Source organism: Mauremys mutica, chromosome 4 (genome assembly GCF_020497125.1).
Source record: "Mauremys mutica isolate MM-2020 ecotype Southern chromosome 4, ASM2049712v1, whole genome shotgun sequence".
NCBI classification, from domain to species: domain Eukaryota; kingdom Metazoa; phylum Chordata; order Testudines; family Geoemydidae; genus Mauremys; species Mauremys mutica.
In genome coordinates, this window is record NC_059075.1 from 161078055 (window position 1) to 161100183 (window position 22129).

Sequence of the window (22129 nt, forward strand, 5' to 3'; positions counted from 1 at the left end):
GTCACCCGAGGAAATTAACAGGCAGCAGGTTTAATACAAACAGGAGCAAGTACTTTTCCCACACAACACACAATTAATCTGTGGAACTCATTGCCACAGGATGTTGTGATGGCCAAAAGTGTAACTTGAGTTAATTTAAAAAAACAACTGGATAAGTTCATGGAGGACAGGTCCATCAATGGTTATTAGCCAAGTTGGGCGGGGACACAGTCCCGTGCTTAGAGCCACCCTAAACGTGTGACTGCAAGAAGCCAGGAGTGGAAGACAGAGGTGGATCACTCCACGAAGCTCTGTTACTGGCCACCATCAGAGACAGGCCACCGGGCTAGATGGACGCTAGATGGACCTCCCTCCTCTGATGGGTGCAAACCTTCTTCTGATCTCCTGCCTCAGTTTATTCCTGGCCAGTTTATCCCCATTTGTTCTTGGGCCAAAATTATCCTTGAGCTTCAGTAGCTCTTCTCTCTCCCTGGTGTTTGACTCACTGAGTATGGGATTTCCAGGGCAGTATGTTGGAGAAGACAATTTCAACACATTTCTCCATTGTCAGAAGAGCTGGGGTGGAAAGCCAACAAGGCTGAATGGATCTAACTGTGAAACAACGGCACAGCCATCAGAGGGGCATTATCTTAGGGCGTGTGTACATGGGGAAAATAATTCAGATTAAGGTAGGGTGTGAATTTAAAAGCAGAATAGCTATTCCTTATTAACTCCATGTGTGGACATGCTTATTCTGGAATAAGGTACCCTTGTTCCAGAAGAAGCATACTCCCACATGGAGTGAATCTGGAATAGTTAATCAGGAATAACTCCATGTGTAGACAAGCCGTAAATCCACATGGGAGCAATTTAGGAATAGCTATTGAGGTTAATGTTCTCATATAGACAAGCACTGAGATGCTTTCCTTATCTGGAGTTAACTGGGAGCAGGCTTCTGGGCTTGCTAAAACAATGTAAATGGGTCTGCTCCTGTAACTGAAAAGTGAAGCTTACCTAACTGAGCTTGTAGTGAAGCAGAAGGTGGTTTGCCAGGAGTAGATTTTTATTGGTAAATGTCGATAAACGTTGATTTCACCGTACACACACATGAACCAATGCAAAAATATTTCCATCAATAATAATCAAAATTTACAGAGAGCCAACTAAGAAAAATGCTGCCTGAGAATGTATTGGCCTTTGGTTTAAGGCTATTAACTGTGTACACTTTGACTTATGCAGCGTTGTTGTAGCCATATCAGTCCCAGGATATTAGAGAGACAAGGTGAGTGAGGTAATAGCTTTTTTTGGACCAACTTCCGTTGGGAGAGGGAACGAAGCTTTTGAGCTACACAGAGTTCTCCTTCAGGTCTGGGAAAGGAACTCAGAGTGTCACAGCTAAATCTAAGATTGAACAGATAATTTAGCATAACCGGTTAGCACATATTCTAAGGGCCCATTCAAGGTGACGTGTCCCGTTAATATCCAATGATAAACCTGAGATACAGCAATGATATTTTCATCTTCAACTCCCTCATCGATTTCCATCACAACTTCAACAACCACCATCCGTCCATTAAACTCTCTCTGGAACATTCCCACACTAGCATCAACTTCCTGGATGCCACAATCAACTTCAACAATGGAACCCGACAGACAACCATATATAAGAAACCCACAGATCCCCACACCTGCCTTCATAGTTCTAGTAACCACCCCAAACACACCAAGACATCTGTTATCTACAGCCAGGCACTCAGATGCTCTGAAGAGAAAGTCTGCTATATACACCTTAACACACTCAAAACCGCCTTCACCAAACAAGGACACTCTGCCGGAAAGGTAGATCTCATCATGGAATGGGCCACCCAAATACCCTGACAGAACCTGTTTCAATACAGAAATAAAACCCTCTCCAACTGCACGCCTCTAGTTGTCACCTACCACCCACGCTGGAACCTATATAGGGTATCATCAAACAACTACAACCCATTCTCAATAGGGACCCCATCCTGAAAGAAATCTTTCCTGAACCCCCTCTTCTGGCCTTCAAACCACCTCTCCAAGCTCATCATCAGAAGCGAGCTCCCCACAGACGAGGACACACCAACTCAAAGTGGCGCCAGAACAAGAGATGCAAAACCTGAAGACATCTCTCCACTGCTACAATGATCAACACCCTCCACAAGACACCTTTCAAGATCCAAGGTCCTACACATGCCTATCATAACATGTGGGGTACCTCATCCAATGCACTAAATGCCTCAGTAGTTGGGTGAAACCCGACAATCACTGTGCTCTCAGATGAACTCACACGGGAAAATGATAAAACACAAAAACACCCTGGGTGAACACTTTTCACAAAGCAATCACTCTCTATCTGACCTATCAGTCCCCATCCTCAAAGGAAACCTGCACAACACTTTCAAAAGATGAGCCTGGGAGCTTAAATTCATAATTTTGCTAGACACAAAACCATGGACTGAACTGAGACACTGGATTTATGGTTTATCACAACAATCTGTAACCCGCTCACCCTGTTTTTCCGTCCATTGACTAAAGGAGCGTTAACGAGCTGGTCCACCTTGAATGGTCCCTGAGGCTGAGAGTATGAGTTATTTACACTGAACTATCTGTTCGATCTTCTATTTAGCAGTGACTCTGAGTACCTTTCCCAGACCTGACGAAGAGCTCCGTGTAGCCCGACAGCTTGGCTCCTGCACCAACAGAAATTGGTCCAATAAAAAAAATTATTATTATATAACATTACCTCATCTCGCTAACGTACTTGGATTTAGGATGTTGCCAATTTGTGTTTGACCGGTTCTAAAGCTTGGACTTTTTGAATCTCAACCTCTACTGTCATTAAATTGTTGGCTGACCCCCCCCATCATTTTGCACAACTGTGAAAATTTTAATTGATAAACATTTTAAAAAATGCTTCAAAATAAACACCGGGATTATCTGTTGAAATGATAAAAAAAATCCATCCAAGTCTCATAAGACTGGATGAAGCCAGAAACACCTGTTGGCTGGTTGTTATTTTGAAACCATTTTTTCCTGAAATGTTTTGTTCCATTGGCTAATAAACCTTTGTTTCCAGAAGGCTGTTTGGTCCCTGGATAGCACTGGTCACGGGCTCCCAAAGGAAGAAAACACTCCTGGGGGACCCTCCCCTGATATAATATCTGATGGGGGGACAGGAACAGCCATCCTCCCCCACCCCCCCACTGTTTGGATATTCCAGAAGGAGAGAATAGGCCCCAGCCCCAAAAGATGTCAGGTGAACAGAGGAGAACCTCGACTTTCGTTTCTTGTTTAAATGAGGAAGTTTCTTGCCCTCACTGGTGGCAGAGAAAGGGCAAATTTCTCACCGGATCATTTCCTTTCCGCTACACCCTCAAGCAACCAGAAAAGCTCCTTCCCAACGAGAGGCTGAGAGCAGAGCTACACAGCAGGGACACCATGTGTCATCCCGCACTTTTCTTCCCCATCATCATCATCCACACTCACACGCTGAACTCCACTGCCATTCCCACAACGCCCTGTACCCGTATCCTCCGGCTTTTCGCAGGTCATGGATTCCAAGGCCAGAAGGGACCATTGGGATCATCTTGTCTGACCTCCCTGTATAACACAGGTCACAGAACTGCCCCAAAATAATTCCTAGAGCAGAGCTTTTAGCAAAACATCCAACCTTGCCCCCGCCCACTTCCTGGAACCCAACATGAGTGACAGACGCAAGGAGCTCCAGCTATTTAGCTTAACAAAGAGAAGGGCAAAGGGGGCTGACTTGATCCCAGTCTGTAAGTACCTACATGGGGAACAAATATTTGATCACGGGCTGTTCAAGCTATCAGGACAAATCTAACAAGGTCCAATGGCTGAAGATTGAACCTAGACAAATTCAGACTGGAAACACGGGGCAAATTTTTAACACTGAGAGGAATTAACCACTGGAATGACTTCCCAATTATTGTGATAGATTTTCCATTACTGGCAGTTTTTAAATCAAGATGGGATGTTTTCCTAAAAGAGCTGCTCTACTTCAAACAAAAGTTAATTCCCGGAAGTTGTATGGCTTGTGTCTGACTAGATGATCACAGTGATGCTAGGAACCACCCTGCTCCCTCCGGCACAGAGTCACATGGCCTCGCCGCCTTTCAGAATCGGCACTTTTAATCGGAATCACAGCGAGATACACGTCATGGGGCTGGTTCCCCCGGCCACTCCCGAGGAGGAGAGTCAAATCCACATCCCATCCCACCCCCACCCCCAAAGTAAACGAGAAAGCAGGAAAACAATAACCAGAGCTAGAATCAGCATCTGCCATGTGCAGTGGGTGGGAGGGGAATCCAGTGTCCAGGCGCAACCATAAAAATCTTCCCCTGTCCAAAGTGTGAAGGGGTCAGGCTGGAGAGACAGGTGGGGGAGCGATTCTGGAGTCATGCGCAGCAATAAATGCCTTCCCCCCACTCCAATGCCGTCCTTTTGATTTTGTTTCTTTAGAAGAAGGGAATGAAACAAGGGTAAGAAAACGAGTGTGCAAGGTGCTGGCAGTGTGGAGCTACCAATGAAGGTGTGTGCGCCGGGAAGCGTCCGTTGCCTTAAAAACCTGTTTGGGGTTGGGGCCGACCCATGCCCTGCCCCCCTGGAAGAAAGAATCCAATAGGGTGCTCCCAGGGGCGGGACTGGAATAACCAGCGGGAGGCGACGCCCTGTCCGTAAGCACAAAGTCCCGCCCCCTTGCGGAGACGCTGGGAACCCAGGAGTCCGGGGCCGTGGGATCGGGTCCGTAGGGATCCAAGCACAGAGACACGGGAAGCAAAGCCGATGTCCATGCGGAGCCGGAGGGGGCGGCGGGCCGGCGAGAGGGGGGACGTCTCTAGATGCGGAAACTCTCCTCCTTGCCGTCGATGTGTTTCAGACGGAGGTACACGTCGGTGCCGATGCCCTGCAGGGACTGGATGCGCAGCGAGCCCCCCAGGTACTCGGCGTAGGCCCGGGAGGTCGGCAGCCCGAAGCCGAACCTGCGGCGGAGACAGACAGACAGACGGGGGGGTAATCACGTGGGACTTATAGACTGAGACTGTCAGCTCTTTGGGCTACCGTAATACACCTAATAAATAACAGACATCACTCAGCACAATGGGTCCTGGGCCATGTATGGAGCGCCTAGGTGCTACCATAATACACCTAATAACGTGCAGCGCCTAGCACAACGGGATCCTGGGCCATGACTGGGGCTCCCAGGCGCGACCATAATCACAGCTAATAAATACTAATACACACAACCCTAGATGCCAACTCCGTGTGTACTCAAGAACCCGTGGGGAAAAAATAGAGGGTGTTCAGCATCCACCAGCCGCTCAGCTGTTCGGTGGCTGGCTGGAGGCGCTTGGGGGGCAGAGAGCAGCTGGCGGTCAGGGAACCTTGGGGAAGGGGGTGGAGTGGGGGTAGAAAGAGGCGGAGCACCCACCAGGAAAAATAAAAGTCAGCACCTGTGCACACAACTTATTGTAAATGGCCAACACGGAGATGCTGTGGTGGTCCTGGACTGGGAAGCAGGACTCCTGGGCTGTGTAGGAGGGGAGTGGGGTCGAGTGGGTTAAAGCAGGGGGGCTGGGTCTCAGGACTCCTGGGTTCTATCCATCCGCTCAAACCTCCGCCCTGTTTAACCATTTCTGGGAGCAGAGACTCCTGTTTGTGGAACCAGCGGCGGCGGAGCAGAGCCGCCGGGGACCCGTCTGATGACTCGTCTTTTCGTCGAAACACACGGGATCAACAAACTGGAAACTGACAAAACGTTTCGACGTTTCCAAAACAACGACGTTCCAGTTTCCCCGTCTGAAACCCCTTCGACCTTTGAGCTAATTCGACTGATCAGCTGGTGGAAACGGGTTGAAATCACAGACGGGTCGGGCAGGAAAGGTCATCAAATCCCGCCCCTGCGCTGAGACAGGACCAAGTAAACCTAGACCCACCCTGACAGGTGTTTGTCCCACCTGTTCTTAAAAACCTCCGATACTGCACCCTCTGCAAACTCCCTAGGAAAGCTGTTCCGGGTCTGAACTAACGTTTCAATGGACCCAAATCAGGGATGGAGGGAATCGGCTTTTCGATACATGGATACTGTCAAGATTTTAATTCGCGGACGGTGAAACTCCTCACACTCTTGGCAATATTGGCAAGACGGGGAAAACCTGCTCCTGCCCAGCTGGGTGGATCCTGACTGAGGACCCGTCCAGGATGCCCCGTTGGCGGAGGATGCTGGGAATGCAACCACTGCAGCTCAAAGCACCAGACTCACCCGTGCATGGGGCCCGACTGGCCGCTGTTGACCATGTCCACCATGTTCCCGAAGAGGGTGTTCATGCGGGGGTCTTGGGCGCTGGACTCTGCCGTGGTGAAGTGATAATCCGTCACCTTCTCCAGGTGCTCGTGCGGGATCCCGCCACCCCGGTCCGAAATCCTATTGGGGGGAACAGGGTCCACTCAGTACCGTGCAGCCAATAAACCACGGCTCACTCCACTTCCACACATCTAGCTGGTCTCCATCTGGGGCAGGATCACCTGTTCCCCGACGGAGACGCCCCATCCGATCCCGGGACAACATTTCCCCTTTCTTAATTTCACCCCTTGCCTCAGCGACCCCGGCGGGTCCCCGCTGACGTCACCGGGGGCGGGATTCCAACCTAAGCCGGCTGTTCTGACAGCCGGCACGCGGTACCTGATGATCAGGTCGATGTCGTTGTTGGCGATGGTGATGACAATGTCGGGCACGTTGTACGGAGTGTCCAGGTGAGATTCCATGGTGGCTCTGGGGAAGGAGGAGAGTGAAAAATTTAGCCTAAAATCGGGCCCCGCCTATCCGCCCAGCGCTCCCTAGAGGGGAAAGGCCCCAGGTCCATTTCCTGCCCCCCGAGCCAGCCAGTCCTCTGCCCTGGGGCTGGATCAGAGCCAGCGCCCCCTAGAGGGGAAAGGCCCCAGGCCCCATTACTCACCCCCCGAGCCAGCCCCATTGCCATGTACTGGGTGGACGGGGGAGCTCACCGCATGGCATTCTTGAGCAGCTCCGGCAGGATGTAGTCGAGGGGCATGGGGATGAAAGGGAAGCGAGCAGCCACATGCCCATTGATCCGCACCCGCGGGGCGTTCCCGTACTTGTGCTCACACAGACGCCTGCACCCGGGAAAGGGGGAGGAACAGAGCATTACCCAGGCTGGGTCACTCACTCAACCTTCCCACCGCACCGGATCAATCCTGATTCCAGCTCCCCTGATCTAACCCACCAGACCCCACTCCCCTCCCAGAGCTGGGGAGAGAACCCAGGAGTCCTGGCTCCCAGCCCCCCTGCTCTAACCACTAGACCCCACTCCCCTCCCAGAGCTGGGGAGAGAATCCAGGAGTCCTGGCTCCCAGCCCCCCTGCTCTAACCACTAGACCCCACTCCCCTCCCAGAGCTGGGGAGAGAATCCAGGAGTCCTGGCTCCCAGCCCCCGCTGTTCTAACCACTAGACCCCACTATTGTTTATACGGACAGATTTCCCCTTCCATTCAGGATGAATAAACATCCCCAGCATGTCAGCCATAGCTCAGGGAGTTCCCTAGATACACGCAGCAGCCAATCATCTACCCTTAAAAAATCCATTCATAAATCTGGGATGATTTTAATTTGTCGAGCTCCAAACACATCTCAGCCAGTTAGTGGTTAACCAAGAACAGCAGGAGCTCTGCAAGTCACCGACTGAACCGGAGAAGGGAGCCACCCCGTACGAATCCACCTGCAGATCCAGCGAAGCGACACTTTGTGGAAGAAGAAATTTCCTCCGCTCTCCCTCCATGCTACACTTAAATCGTAACAGGGTGAAATGTAAAGGGTGTAACTCCGGACTGAGTCCACAAGGTGGCGCCACAGACCATCATGATTCCTTACCTAGCAAAATCCACCCATTTCTCAATGATTTTCTTTGGGGAGAGACGGGTGCAGATGATTCCCACGAAGTCCGGCTGCCAATCAGAGAGAGAGCACCAATCAGGCAGGACTTTAACACATGTCCCGTGCCCCGCCCCCCTGAGCCAGCCAGTCACACGCCCTGGGACCGGAGAGGAGCCAGCGTCCCCTAGAGGGGAAAGGCCCATGTCCATTCCATGCCCCCCTGAGCCAGCCAGTCCCACGCCCTGAGACCGGAGCAGAGCCAGCGCCCCCTAGAGGAAAGGCTCCAGACCCAAGCAGGGCGGTTCCATAATGGATTATGAATTCCCGGGGGGCCGACTCTAATCCGTTGGGGGCAGCCAGCTGTGTCGCGTGTGTTGCCCGTTCTAAGGCGGCAAAGCACCGAGGGGAATGGGAGAGCAGAGGCCAGGCCGTACCTTTTCCTCGTGCAGCGCCAGGTGATGGATCGCCAGCATCCGGATCCCCAGCCGGGAAGTGAGCGTCTTGTCTAGAAAATAGCGGATGACCTTCTCGTCCTGACACAGGAGGAAAACGGCAGCGAAGGGGTTAACAAGACAACGGCTTAACAAAGAGGCAGCGAGGCCCAGTCGGGAGAGCACCCAGGGGACCTGGCCTGCTGGGTGATGTTGGGTAAGTCATGTCCCCGCTTCGAGCCTCTGTGTCCCCATCTATAAAATGGGGATAAAGATACCAGCCTCCTTTGTAAAGCGCTTTGAGATCTATGGATGGAGAACACTCGTTAAGTACAAGGAATCGGTTCTGTACTGACACCGAGGCGACACACAGAACCAAAGCCAAAAACTGCCGTATGGCTCAGACGGAAATGGTTACTTATGAGCAATAAGCAGGAAGCAGAGACAATAAATGGATACAAATTCTAAAAAGCTTAAAAACAAACATTGATATTCTCCACAGAAACCGCAAACAAATAAAAATGGAACTCCGCCACGCCTAGACGTAGACGAGTGGCTTAAAATATTGAATGATTCTTGAGAAAGAATCATAAATGCAATCAGTGTAATGGGATTTAATGAGCTAACACAATCCAAGAGAAAATCAACAAGAATCAATGAAAGATTAGTACAAGATGAATACTGGTGATCTGAAATTAGCATAATTGTGGGAAAAATACAGAAATCATGATTATTAATCCAAAATAATAATACAAGCATAAGGGGAATTAATAACTGATATTAAAATATGGATTTACCAGTTAGTAAAATATTAAATTACAAACACAGAACATGATCATTTAGACATAAGTAGGTGGAATATTGACAACAATACTGAAATGATGATCATTAGTCATCAATAATAACAGCCGTACAAGGTACTAGCAAAACTGATCGCTCTAAATAATAATTAATCAGCAGTAACTAAGCAGTGACAGTGCGTGTTATGATCATTCCAAGTGCTCATGAAATACTTTTCATCAGCGAATCTCACTTTACAAAGGATGGTATTCATCTCATTTACCGATGGGGAAAACAACACACCAATAGGGGACGTGACTTAACCAAGCTCACCCAGCAGAGTGCATAGCAGAGCTGAGAATGGAACCCAGGAGTCCTGGCTCCCAGCCCCCCCACTCTAACCCACTAGACCCCACTCCCCTCTCAGAGCTGGGGAGAGAACCCAGGAGTCCTGGCTCCCAGCCTCCCCTGCTCTAATGCACTAAACCCCACTCCTCTCTCAAAGCCGGGCATAGAACCCAGGTGTCCTGGCTTCCAGCCCCCCTTGCTTTAAGCTCTCTCACAATCCCAGCCCCCCGATACCTGGATGTGTTTGCGACATTCCCGCAGCCCCTCAGCCAGCAGCGTCACCACGTCCTTGTGATCATCCAGCAGCTGCCGGACCAGCTTGCAGTACTGGGCCTCTGCCTCTTGGTCCTTGATCTGGGAGGGGGGCAGAACGGAAGAGACATGAACCGGTGTGGAAGTCACTGCCCCCTGGAGGGGTAAGGCCCCATGTCCATTTCCCCACCCCTCTGAGCCAGCCAGTCCCCCGCCCTGGGGCCAGATCAGAGCCGGCGTCCCAAAGAGGGGAAAAGGGCCATGCCCCAGTTCTGCCAAACAACCAGCCTATGGTAGATGTATTGTGACACCTTAGCTATATAGACCCAAATCCAGAACAGCAGAGATCCCGAGAGAGAGAGAGAGAAAGATGCACACAAGGATGGATGGAGGAATCCATTCAGTTGAGATAGCTGGATGGTGCATACAGAGATGGATGGAGGGATGGATCCAGTCGAGATAGATGGCTGGTGTGTACAGGGATAGATGGATGGATGGATCCAGCTGAGACAGACAGATAGCAGGTAGGTGGCTCATGTCTAGATGGATGGATGGATAGATCCAGTTGAGATAGACGGATGGCATGCACAGGGATGGATGGAGGGATTGACGGATGGATGGATCCAGTTGAGACAGCCGAATGGCGTGTACAGGGAGGGATGGCGTGTACAGGGAGAGATGAAGTACTGTGGGGTTGGATGGATGGAGATGTAATAACCTACGTCATCCTCATCCTCCCTGCAGATATTCTACCCTTCGGTCGATTGGTCCAGGCCCAGGATCAGTTGGCGATGGGGGAAGCGAACGTATAACCTGTTCCCGTATTTTAACTAATCCTTTGTGTGCTGGGGTCACCGGGTAACTGAACACTCACCGGGGGGAATTCGCTCAGCATCTGGAAGGCTCGGATGTACAGCTCATGCTGAAAGACGGAAAAACGAATAAGCGTAAAGCGAGGCACAGAAACACTGACTGGCAGCAGGATTCACCTGATAGAGCTCAGGAGTCCTGAGGGGACTGGGCAGGGAGTGGGGGATAGTGGGATACAGCAGGGGTGGCTGGGAGCCCGGACTCCTGGGTTCTATCCCCAGCCCTGGGAGGGGAGTGGGGGCTAGTGGGTTAGAGCAGGGGAGGCTGGGAACCCGGACTCCTGGGTTCTCTCCCCAGCTCTGAGAAGGGAGTGGGGGCTAATGGGTTAGAGCAGGGGGACGGAAGCCAGGTCTCTTGTGTTCTAACCCCACCCACTCTACAACCAGCAGCTCCCCCCCGGTGTCCCCTCCCCCCTCACGGTGTCCCTCAGCTGTGCCCCCGCTCAGGTACGTACCACGTGGAGGATGGTGGGGTTGCAGCCGAGGATGAAGGGGAGGCTGCGGAAACCCTTGATGCGGTGGGCGATGCGGACGGGCAGCTCACGGTGAAGGTAATGGGCACTTTTCTACAGGAGGAAGAACTCAGAGTGTAACTGACCGGGGTCAGGGGAGAGTGGCCAGAGCAAGGGGGATGGGAGCCAGGACTCCTGGGTTCTGTCCCCAGGTCTGGGAGGGAAGAAGGGTCTAGTGGTTAAAGCAGAAGGGGCTGGGAGCCACGACTCCTGGTTTAATCAAGCTAAAGAGGTAAGGTGCTGATCCTACATCTGTGCCTAATTCTGTTCTTCCTCCTTTAATCCCGACCCCCGTAATCAACCAGTCCGAATTCTCCTTCACTTTCTGTTTTAAATTGCTTTGAAGAAAAACTGCACAGCCGTTCCCCAGCTGCCCCCACCCCAGAGGTGGCTGCATCTCAGGGCTGGGTGAGTCGTCACTGTGCGCCTGTCCCCAGCTGCCCCAACCCCAGAGGTGGCTGCATCTCAGTGCCGGGTGAGTCGTCGCTGTGCAGCGACTGGGATGAAGGTTGCTACAATCCCATCAGTTCCTTTAACAAGGCAGGACGTAACATGCCGGCGATCTGCCTGGAAACAGCCAGCGAACCCTCAGGCCTGGGCAGACTAGAGAACTGCTGAGCAACGAGCGTGTCAGTTCTCAGCTGTACACACAATAGGACAGAACCCAGGAGTCCTGGCTCCCAGCCCCCCCCTGCTCTAACCCACCAGCCCCCACTCCCCACAGAGCTGGGGATAGAACCCAGGAGTCCTGGCTCCCAGCCCCCCCTGCTCTAACCCACCAGCCCCCACTCCCCACAGAGCTGGGGATAGAACCCAGGAGTCCTGGCTCCCAGCCTCCCCTACTCTAACCCACTAAACTCCACTCCCTTCCCATAGCCAGGGAGAGAACCCAGAAGTCCTGGCTCCCAGCCCCCCCTGCTCTAACCCACCAGCCTCCACTCCCCTCCCAGACCCAAGAGAGAACCCAGGAGTCCTGGCTCCCAGCCCCCCGCTCTAACCCACTAGACTCCACTCCCCTCCCAGAACCAGGCACAGAACCCAGGAGTCCTAAGAGATCCCAGCCCACAGTCTGAATGAGGCACAGGCTGGGTGTGTCCTGGCATCTGTCCTGCTCAGGAGAGGCTGGCACCCATCTGTTGGCGTCTTCAGGGCTGCTTCCATCCCTCCCTCACAGGACCCAACCTGCAGCCCGCAGCTCCTCCCCACCAATCCCAGTAGAGCTAGAGTCAGAGTGGCCGGGAGCCAGGACTCCTGGGTTCTCTCCCTGGCTCTGGGAGGGGAGTGGGATCTAATGGTTAGAGCAGGGGGCTGGGAGCCCGGACTCCTGGGTTCTCTCCCTGGCTCTGGGAGGGGAGTGGGATCTAATGGTTAGAGCAAGGGGCTGGGAGCCAGGACTCCCAGGTTCTATTATTAATTCCCTGCGTGACTGTGTGATTCCCCGCCCCCGCTCGGTGCCTCAGTTTCCCCAGCATGTATAACCGAGATAACACTCTCTTCCCATCCAGTACAGGGGAGTTCATTTGGAGCTCTCCGATGGGCCAGGTGGGGGCCTGCCGGGGGACTTACCAGGAGGTGGCTGCCATCCTGTGACCGTCCCGAATACAACATGGTGGTGGGCGTCAATCTCACGGACGGCTGGGGGAGAACGGAAAGGAGGCAGATGAATGTAGGGTCCAGAGCGCCCCCTGAGGGCAGAGGGGGGAACAGCAGGCGGAGCGTGGCAATACAGCTGTGGGGCACGGCCACGCCCAGGTGGGGCATGGGGGGTGGGTCTGTGGGTTGTCCACAGGAACAGGAGAGAGAGAGGGAGTGTCAGATGGGGAAAGAATGGGACAGGAACGCCGAGAGAATGAAGGAGGAAGAAACAAAAAAGGAATGAGAGGGAAAGCGGATGAGGAAGAAAGGAAAGAGAGAGAGAAAAGAGCAAATGAGAAAGAAAAGGAAGCCAAGGCGGCACGATGAAGAAATCAAAGGAGCGGGAGTGAGGGAAAGAATGAATGAGACAGGGAAGAAAAAGGAGAGAAACGGGATTGAATGGGGAAGAAATGGCAGGAAGTAGAAAGGAGTAAATGAAGGAAAGAAAAAAAGAGAAATGGAGAGAGAAGAATGAGTGAGGAAGAAACAAAAAGGAGGAGAAAGACTGTGGAAGAAGCAGAGCAGAGGGAGAGAAAAGAACTAAAGGAGGAAGAACGGAGGAGGAGGAGCTTGATTCCATTCTTCCAGGGACCCACACACAGGGCTGGACACCCCCCGAGCCAGGGGACCCCCACACAGGGCTGGACACCCCACCTCCCCAGGGGACCCACACAGGGCTGGACACCCCCCGAGCCAGGGGACCCCCACACAGGGCTGGACACCCCACCTCCCCAGGGGACCCACACAGGGCTGGACACCCCACCTCCCCAGGGGACCCACACAGGGCTGGACACCCCCCGAGCCAGGGGACCCCCACACAGGGCTGGACACCCCACCTCCCCAGGGGACCCCCACAGGGCTGGACACCCCCCGAGCCAGGGGACCCCCACACAGGGCTGGACACCCCACCTCCCCAGGGGACCCACACAGGGCTGGACACCCCCCGAGCCAGGGGACCCCACGTGGGGCTGGATACCCTCCCTCCCCAGGGGACCCCCCCACGGGGCTAGACACCCCACCTCCCCAGGGGACCCCCACACACAGCTGGACACCCCCCGAGCCAGGGGACCCCCAAACAGGGCTGGACACCCCACCTCCCCAGGGGACCCCACACAGGGCTGGACACCTCCAAGCCAGCACATTACACACACACACACAACAGCCAAGTGTCATGGGATTCAGGAAGGGGCAGTTCGGGGGAGGAGGAATTGGAAACCCCATCGCAGCGAACGCCACCAGGCTCTGACACAGTGGGGGATCCCAGGCTAGATGGGCCTGTGGGTCTGATCCAGGTGGCAGGGCAGGGGCGGAGACGGGCCCTTGGGGGAACCCCAGACTTGGTCGTGCCAAACACTTTCGCTGCCAGGAGGCACATGGGAGCCCAGACCTGCTGCTGGGACCAACGCCCCACATTCCCCGCTGATGAGCCAGCACCCGCCTCGGGATGCAGAGCAGCGGCAGCTGTCCTGATGCCTTCAATCTGCAAGGCCTGGGAGGGCCGTGGGGATAATGGCTCCCGTCCCCCAGCCTGTTCCCTTGTGCGGCTGTTCCCCAGCTGCCTCGCCCCAGAGGTGGCTGCATCTCAGCACCAGGTGAGCCGTCCTCGTTCCTCAGAAACTGGGCCTCATAATTCAGCCCCGTCTTTTAATGGCCCGGGGCCCAGGATCTGGGCCTCCCCAGCTGAGGTGCGGACTCTTTAGAGGGAAAGAACAGGAGTTGCCATGGATACCTAGACAACCGAGAGGGTTGCCACGGCAATACCGCTAACTGCCTAGCAACAGGGAAGGGGCTTTCAAAGGATGCTCATTGGAAAAAACAAACAGGAAATCAAAAGCAGCGAATGCAATGAGGGGGTGGGGGGCTTCAGATCGGCCTCTTCAAGGCTGGATCAGAGCCAGCGCCCCCTAGAGACCCCGTGCCCCATTCCCCACACCCCTGAGCCAGCCAGTCCCTGCCCTGGGGCCAGATTGAAGCTGGCGCCCCCTAGAGGGAAAAGGGCCCTTTAACGTCTGTCTCCAGTCTATTTCACTAAGGGCTTGGCTACACTTACAAATTTGCAGCACTGCAGCAGGGTGTGAAAACACACCCTCTCCAGCGCTGCAAATTGCGGCGCTGCAAAGCGCCAGTGTGGTCAAAGCCCCAGCGCTGGAAGCGCGGCTCCCAGCGCTGTCCGTTATTCCCCACAGGGAGGTGGAGTACGGACAGCGCTGGGAGAGCTCTCTCCCAGCGCTGGCGCTTTGACTACACTTAGCGCTTCAAAGCGCTGCCGCAAGTGTAGCCAAAGCTTAAGCCAGATTAATACCTCCTGGACTGGCAATGCATCCCTTCTTCTGTGGCACGTGTGGGCATGTTTTATTTGCCAGCGGCTGAAATTAATATTTAACTCCACTCGAGTACAGGGGACGGGCGCTAATTCTTCAGCAAGTCGCCTGGTTTCTCTGAGTAAATATTTGGCAGCTGAACAGTGGCTCATGCTGCCAAGCTCCGTCCCGTATACCTGCTGTTCCCCGCCCCCGTTCCCCTTCCTATTTAACACACTGGGACCGACTTACCCCGCTGCACAGCCATTGTACCAGGGAATGAATCTGCTGTCTCAGCGTGGGGGATATGAGCCAAGAGAGGAACAGATGACTCACATACAAGAAACGGGTCGCCCAGCGCGGAGATGCAGCCACCTCTGGGGTGGGGCAGTTGGGGACCAGCCGCTCAGTGAGGCCATAGGAGGTTGGCCCAGCTGGTGCTGAGATGCGGCTGACTCTGGGGCAGGGCCCAGCAGCCAAGCAACACGGGTGGTGCGCAGGGCTTCGGGACAGGAAGTGAAAAGGAATCCTGTGTCCAACTGAAAGAGCAGAAGGGAATTTGGGAGAGTAGAGTGGAGCCACCGGAGGTGGAATTTGGCCAGGATCCGAGGCTGAATGAGCCCCACCCGGCGCTCTGCAGCACAGCGCCCCCTAGCACTACACTGAGGCATTGAGGCCAGCTGTGAAAGCCCTCTCCCACACTCCCTGCAGCACAGAACCCCCTAGTGCCGCTCACTGGGTTTGCCTCAGTTTCCCTCCAAGCACTGAACGTCCCCTCTGGGAGGGGAAAAGGCTGAGTGAGCCAACGCCCCTCACCTTCTCTGCTGCGACGTCAATGGCTGACTGGTTGTAGAAGGAGGTGACTGTCTTGGACCGCTCTCGGGCCAGCTCCACTTGGTGGTTATCCATGACAGAAGTGGACCGGTACCGGAGGGCGGGGGACAGGAGCCGGTGCATGGAGGGGGCCCGGTTCCCCGCTGCCCCCAGCTCCATCCTCAGCAGCGCTTTCCACAGCATCTTCCTGCCTTCACAGACACCTGGAGGTGAGAGACAGGAACACTGAGAGCAAAGCTGGCACTGGGATGCGGCTGCCTCTGGGGTGGGATAATGGGCAAACAACCAGACATAACACCACACAGGGATGGCTCGCCCGGCGCTGAGATGCACCGACTCTGGGGTGAGAAGCTGGGGGGGAATGGCTGCACTCAATGGGGCAGTCTGGGCAGCAGCCATGGGCCCAATCTTGGTTAGAAACTCTCAGCTGCTCTCAAAATAGACGGTCTCCGGAAGTCACTTACCTCAGGTGAACTTGGTTATTTTGTGGTGGTTTCCTTCCTTGCCAACAGCCGGGAGCGCCGTTTCCATCTAAAAGAAAAAGAGACACACAGTGGGGATTTCACATCCTCACGAAGAAAGAATAATTCACCTCCAGGACTCCTGGGTTCTGTTCCCCCGCTCTGCTCCAGCTTCCTGGTGGCATCCCGGGCCAGCCGCCGCACCTGTCTGGGCCTCACTTTCCCCATTGGCACAACTGGGAGATTGGCCCTGCCTCTGTCTGTTTGCATGGCAAACGCTTCCAGGCAGCGACTGCCTCTCACTGGGGTCTGCGCAGCGCCAGGCATGATGGGGCCCCCGATCTCAGGCAGGCAGAGGGTCTATGCAGCCTGACGGGGACCTTGATCTTGGCTGGGGCGCAGGGGGGTTCTGTGTAGCACCCAGCATGATGGGGGCCCCAAACTTGGTCAGGGTAATAACTTCGGGGTGTACTGAGAAATTCCAAAAAAGAGAATGTGTGGAGTAAATGACAGACAGAAGGGATAGATAGATAGATAGATAGATAGATAGATAGATAGATAGATAGATAGATAGAGGGGGTATCTGGGGATGATAGATAGATAGATAGATAGATAGATAGATAGATAGAAGGGGTATCTGGGGATAGATAGATAGATAGATAGATAGATAGATAGATAGATAGATAGATAGATAGCGCTGTTTAGAGATGGACGACAAGCTACAGACAGACGAGAGAACGGATGCAGAGGGAGATAAACAAAGAGACTGACAGAGAGATCAGAAAGTGACCGAGACACCTGTTGAAGAGCTGCGGGGGGAGGACCTGGACAGATCACTGAGGGCCTGGCTAGAGAGAGAGCAGGTTATAGAGAAACCAGGGTGACGCGTTGCGTCCTTGGCTTGCCGGATCTGCTCCCTGTGGAGCCCAGCCAGCCACAGAGCTGACAGGGAAGAGCCCAGGGGACAGAAATGCAGACAGAGAGAGAGAGAGAGAGAGAGAGAGAAAGAGCCAATCAGTGACTGGACGGAAGAAGGCCAAACACCGACCTGCGCCCGAGTGGAAGGAAGCCCCTGGTTCCCGGTGCCCATAGAGCGGGTGTCTCTGCCCGAGTCAAACATCCAGTGTGGGGTTACACGTGCCCCACCACCACCAGGCGCGCGGCCCCATTGGTCCCATCCATCCCCGCCCCCATTAGCCAACACCTCCCGCCCCCCGTGACACCGGCTGCCGCAGCCAACCAAGGAGCACCCTGCCTGTCCGCCCAGCGGGGCCCACGGGTTGGGCTTGTGCACTGGCATCTGGACCGTGCTGCTGAGGGGGTGAGGAGGGCATCAGAGAGCAGATGGAGGAGTCAGACAGCCCAGGGACAGTCAGACATCCTAGGCATGGACTGACACCCTAAGGCAATGGTCCCCAACGCGGTGCCCGTGCGCCCGCCTAGTGCCCAGCAGGGGAGAGAAGCCCTAGGCCTGCCGGGGACAGAGAACTGCAGGCTGCAGGTGTTCTCGGTCCCCGGCAGGCGTGGGGCTGCGGCTTCTCTCCAGCTTCTCCGGGGCTGCAGACTGTGGGCACCGTGTTCTCAGTCCCTGGCACGCGCGGGGCTGTGGCTTAAGCCGGAGAGAAGCCGCGGGGCCCCGCACCTGCCAGGGACTGAGAACTCCTGGGCTGCAGGCGCCGGTGTTCTCTGTCCTCCCGGCTTCTCTCCGGCTTCTCTCCGCACTGCCCAGAACTCGCACCAAAAAAAACCCAAGAAACAAAAACAAAAACAAACAAACCAAACCGCTCCGACTCTGCAGAACGGACTGAATGCCGCTCCGTAGCACGTGCTGCCCCAGGCACGTGCTCGCCCCACCGGTGCCTGGAGCCGGCCCTGCATTATGTGAGTAATTGTTGGCGCCCGCCACACTCTTCTGAAAACATGAATGTGCTACTGGCCACAAAAAGGTTGGGGAGCACGGCCCTAAGGGCAGGCAGACAGACATCCTACAGACAGATGGACAGATGGACAGACAGCCTAGGGATGGACAGACACCATAAGAACAAGCAGACAGACATCCTATAGACAGGCAGACAGAAGGCCAGACATCCTGGAGATGGACAGACGGATACCCTATGGACGGACAGCTGGACAGGCGCCCTATGGACGGGCAGACAGCCATCCTAGGGACCTAGGGACAGACAGCCAGACAGAGAGACATTAAGATGGACATGCCAGGGAAGGATGACAGACAGACTGACATTCCAGGGACCTAGCGATGGGCAGACACACGGACAGGGTCTTCATTCCCAGTTCCCCCCTCTCCAGCAGCCCCCCAACAGCACCCCCAGCCGAGCTACCCCTTCCCCCCCACTCTAGGTCAACTCAAGCTGCTGCTGTGATACACACCCCCTCCCCAAGGTCAATCCCAGATTAGGCAGGGGTGGGGGAGGTCACAGGGGGAAACTTTCCTTCCGGGGCCCCAGTTCAAATCCCAGGAGCGGCCAGACGATGGGGCCCCTGCCAGGCAGACGTTTGGCAAGATGAATTTGGTGGGTCTGGGCGTCACCCCAAGGCCAGGAGAGAGGGCTAGGGCTAGAAAGTGAGGAGAGCCTCATGGACATGGGGTTATTGGTGTGGGGACAGAAGCCAGGAGTCCTGCCTCTCAGCTCCTGTCCCACGAGACCCCACTCCCCTCTCGGAGCCGGGGAGAGAACCCAGGAGTCCTGGCTCTCGGCCCCACCTCCCAGCCCCATGAGACCCCACTCCCCTCTCGGAGCCAGGGATAGAACCCAGGAGTCCTGCCTCTTGGCCCCACCCCTGAAACTCACGAGACCCCACTCCCCTGTCAGAGCCGGGAATAGAACACAGGAGTCCTGGCTCCCAGCCCTCTGTAGCAGACATGGGTGGTCGGATTTACCTCAGGCCACTGGTATTTAGCCCTGGCGTGAACCACGCACAGATGAGAGGATCCAGAGAGATGCATACCAGGCCCCACCCCAATCGCTCCGTGCCACCTCGCCACCCACAGAAGAGCAATCTGCCACCAGACGTCGAAGAGGAGAGGAAAAATGTCAGGACTCCTGGGTTCTGTCCCCAGCTCTGGGAGGGGAGTGGGGTCTAGTGGGTTAGAGCAGGGGGGCTGGGAGCCAGGACTCCTGGGTCCTGAGGCTATCCACCCACCTTGTCCTGGGTTTGGAACAGCTGTTACCGCGGCCCTCTGGCAAAGCAGCGATCACACTAGCAGCAGAACAAGGCTCCGTTTGTCTGGCTGGCGCGATCGGACTGCGAGCGCTCTGCAAACGTGCATAGCAGCCTTGCCTGCCCCCCGCCCCCACCCTGTCCTCAATTCACCCCCAGCAGCTATGCCCCCTGGGAATGGTCTCTAGCACATGCAGGGGAGGGGCCATGTTCCCACAAAGCAGCCTGTTCAGGGACAATGATTTCAGCCTCCCACTGCTCCCCAATATACAGTCCCACGCTGATGGAAGGGGGTACTGTGTATTGGGACCCCACAGGTCTCCCTAGCCTTCTGCACTGGGACAGGGGCAATATGGGAATAGTGATCAGGGCCATATACTGGATATAATGCCTGCTCCGAGGCTGCTATGGGGCCAGACAGGCTTCCCCAAGCCCCAGGTGAGCTTGGAGGGGATACCAGCCCTAGACAGACCGTCTAAGGCATGTGGCGCTGGGCCAAGAAGCCACGGTCCATTTAGGCACTATGCTGCATATAAGGCCCAGATGGCATCTAAATTACCCCCTTGTGTTCGCAAGCTGCCAAAAACTCTCCATCGCCAAGTTCCAATGCAACCAGATCACAGGGCTGTGGGGGGTTAGTGAGTTAGAGCCGGGGGGCTAGGAGTCAGGACTCCAGGGTTCTCTCCCCAGGTCTGGGAGGGGAGGGAGTGGTCCAGCGTGGTGCATTTCAGGTCTCGTCCCAGGGTGCCCGTATCAGGGGCAGATACGTGCCAGGCCCCCAGGACAGTCCAGCGCCCCTAGCCCGGGCTCTTTGCACTCCAGAAGGCAGAGCAGGGGGCGGCGGAGCCGGGACAGGATAGCAGGAGTCCAGCCCTGGATGTACAGCACAGGCACCTGCCCCCCAACACGGCCAACTCACCGGCATCAAAGCATCGCAGGAGCATCCCTGGCACCCAGCTCCACCCCTGCAGACCCCTCTCTAGGGATGGAACCCAGGCGTCCAGGTCCCAACCCTGCCCCCACCACCCCTCTAACCACTAGACCCTGCTCCCCTCCCAGAGCTGGGGATGGAACCCAGGCCTCCTGATCACCCAGCCCCCGCCCTGACCACTAGACCCCGCTCCTCCCCCTCCCCGGGCCGGGGATGGAACCCAGGTGTCCGAGGCCGGACTCGAACCGGGCGATCAGAAACCCCAGGGCCCGTATCCCACCCCCTTGCACCACATGGGGAAAGCAGGGAATGGTACAGCCCCAACCCCCCCCCCCCCCGCCGCCGCCACAGTGGTACGTTCTAAAGGGGGCCCTTACCGCCAGGTGCGGGGCCTGCAGGGTTCCACTCTGGGGGACCGGAGCGAGCCAGCTGCCGGCACTGCTGGAAGGGCGGGGGGGGAACACCGCAGCCACCGCGCAACCCGGGAGCAGGGAGTCTTGGGAAACGTAGTCCCGGTCGGCAGCCTTCCCTAGGCAAGTCAACAGGAAAGAGCCTTCTGGAGAACTACAAATCCCAGAAGGCTATGCGGTGAGAAGGGGCTTCATGATCGGCTGGAGGCGCAAAGCCTCATGGGGAACGTAGTCCCATAGGGCATTTCCATGCAAGTCAATGGGAAAAGCCCGCTGGCCTGCCTGCAGTTCCCTGCATGCTCTGCAAAGGGAAGAGGCACCTCCCCCTGTATTAAAAAAAAAAAAAAGCAGTGCCTTATGGGAGGTGTAGTATTGTAGTAAAGGAAACTTCTTGCACAGAAATCACTAGGTGCCAGGACTCCTGGGTTCTAGCCAGGGCCCTGGGAGGAAAGCGGGTTTGATCTGGGAGCCAGGACTCCTGGGTTCTTTTGTTCATTATTTCTACTATAGAAAAACCTAGAGCAGAGCACTATTGTGCAAGGTGCTGTACTAACACCTAAAAAGGCACCAAAGAGGAGGGAATGTTTAAATGTTGATGGGGGCAGGGAGGGGGCACAATTTAAAAGTTCTGGTGGCTTGCAGCAGGCTTCAGGACAGGTATGCAAGAGACAAAGGAGTTTTGATTTCTAGAACTGCTTTTGATGTCATGTTTTACAATACTGTGTAATAGCAGATAGAGCCTGTTCCAAAAGGGAGGTACCTGGGAAGGAAAATGTGGTTATCTGATTCATATGTGCATTAAAAATCTTAACAAGAACATTGTCTAAATATATGGTTACGAGCAAAGGCCAGTTTGTACACAGGTGGCTCTGACACTTGAAATTCTTTTAAAAAACCACTCAGAAATTATTATGGATTCTGTCATTTACTTCTTTGATGTGCTACCTGGAAATAAAGTGCCAGAATCAATCCTGTGAATGAATATAATCCCAACACAACTACATGCAGCTTTATTATTACAACCAAACCATGTGAGGTTTTGATTGAAAAAACATCTCTCTTTATTTTAGTGAAAATGTTGTTTGGAGCAAAGAAACAGTGTTTGCAGAATCGCATTCCTTTCCCCACTAAAAGACAAACATGTTTTGTGTAGAGGTCGGCATGGATACCCCTTGGGTTTTAATTACCCAAATCTCTTGGGTATAAATTATTAGATAAACGACTTTGGATAAAATATAGCAACAATTCTGTTGTTACCACACCTTGCTGGC

The 22129-nt window shown here is 54.7% G+C and overlaps 1 protein-coding gene across 6 annotated transcripts; it reads right to left on the minus strand.

Annotated features, from left to right (window-relative positions):
• Positions 1-1970: 1970 nt before the first annotated feature.
• Positions 1971-20967, minus strand: BCKDK (branched chain keto acid dehydrogenase kinase). 6 transcript variants are annotated; one of them, XM_045012538.1, is made up of 13 exons: positions 20826-20964; positions 16341-16407; positions 15859-16079; positions 12674-12742; positions 11051-11161; positions 10601-10648; positions 9709-9828; positions 8350-8448; positions 7913-7986; positions 7030-7158; positions 6707-6796; positions 6287-6448; positions 1971-5006 (listed from the first exon to the last, which is right to left on the minus strand). In XM_045012538.1, the coding sequence occupies exons 3-13, from the start codon at positions 16057-16059 to the stop codon at positions 4862-4864; spliced, it is 1248 nt and encodes a 415-aa protein (XP_044868473.1). In that variant the 5' UTR covers positions 16060-16079; positions 16341-16407; positions 20826-20964; the 3' UTR covers positions 1971-4861. The 6 variants fall into 6 exon arrangements, with proteins under 6 accessions (XP_044868473.1, XP_044868475.1, XP_044868474.1 ...); XM_045012540.1 differs by lacking the exon at positions 20826-20964 and adding an exon at positions 19500-19597; XM_045012539.1 differs by lacking the exon at positions 20826-20964 and adding an exon at positions 17386-17461.
• Positions 20968-22129: the final 1162 nt, after the last annotated feature.